The sequence below is a fragment of the Loa loa genome, assembly GCF_000183805.2.
Source record: "Loa loa unplaced genomic scaffold supercont3.454, whole genome shotgun sequence".
NCBI lineage: Eukaryota > Metazoa > Nematoda > Chromadorea > Rhabditida > Onchocercidae > Loa > Loa loa.
The window spans coordinates 39,346-40,473 of NW_018108634.1; the positions used below are offsets into that span (position 1 = coordinate 39,346).

The window sequence follows — 1,128 nt, forward strand, 5'->3', positions numbered from 1 at the left end:
GTTATAAGGAACAGGCAGGATGATAGGGTGTTACGATCTCGAAGGTGTACGTACGTGTGCATATGACTTTCGTACTTTTGAGAAGGATAGAGAGAGATATATATATGGAAAATATAACTACTTTGGCTGACATCACTTGTCTCACGTTAGCGTTGCATCACGTCAAGAAGAATCGTGTCGATAGTATCCGAATGTGACATCATTAACAAATTGATGCCACATCCAGATAAATCACCGCTCGACATTTTCTATCCTTTTATATGTCACCATAATCAGTGACATATTTCTTATTTGCTCAACAGTAGAGCTTATATTAACACCTTTCTTTCTCGGTTCTGATGCTTATACCCACGGGATTCTTTGCGAATTATTGGTAACCGGGGTTACTCATCCTGCAGCACTTCCCTTCATTTGCTGTATAAAAGCATTCGTCCTTCTACGCGGTCCTGTACGTGTGTACAAGTGTGTTTGCGCGTGTACATCTCTGGATGAGTGTTTACGTGCGTGTATACGTATGTGTACGCTTGTGTATATGAGTGTACGAGTGTGTACGCGTGTGTGTCCGTATGTGTGTACGAATATACAAATGCGTATACGTGCGTGTGCATGTGTGTACGAGTGTGTTTGCGTATATACGTCTGTGTATGAATGTGCACATGTGTGTATTTATATTTTATATATATTACATTATATTTATATTTTATATTATATTTATATATGTATTTATATTTTATATTTATATACGTGTGTACGTACATGCACATATACATACGTTTCTATACGACTTTTCACGTGTATTTGCGTGTTTTTGTATGTGTTCATGTGGGTATAATTGTAAAAAAACGTGTATGCGTGCGTGTCTACATGTATGTGCACGGCGTGTTTGCGTCTTGCGTGTACGGGGTGTGCATACGTGAATGGGAAGGAAGAAAAGAGGGAAAGAGCTGCCAAAGACATATATTTTTTTTCGTGTTGCAGTACTTTTTCAGGTATAATGTTAAAAATGGTCGTACGTAGGTCTCCTGTGGGAGCGCGTAACGCTTAGCTGTCAAACTGTCCCATTTAATTCGTCCACATTGATTATATTGTTTATAACTGGAATGTTTTAGTTAACCGTTCGTTTTTTTT

General features: G+C 38.3%; 1 protein-coding gene across 1 annotated transcript; it reads right to left on the reverse strand.

Annotated features, from left to right (window-relative positions):
• Window positions 1-407: 407 nt before the first annotated feature.
• LOAG_02258 (T-cell receptor beta chain ANA 11) lies at window positions 408-770 on the reverse strand (the record flags this gene model as incomplete). Its single annotated transcript, XM_003137796.2, has 1 exon — window positions 408-770. One exon carries the CDS (start codon window positions 768-770, stop codon window positions 408-410), a length of 363 nt encoding a protein of 120 aa, XP_003137844.1.
• Window positions 771-1,128: the final 358 nt, after the last annotated feature.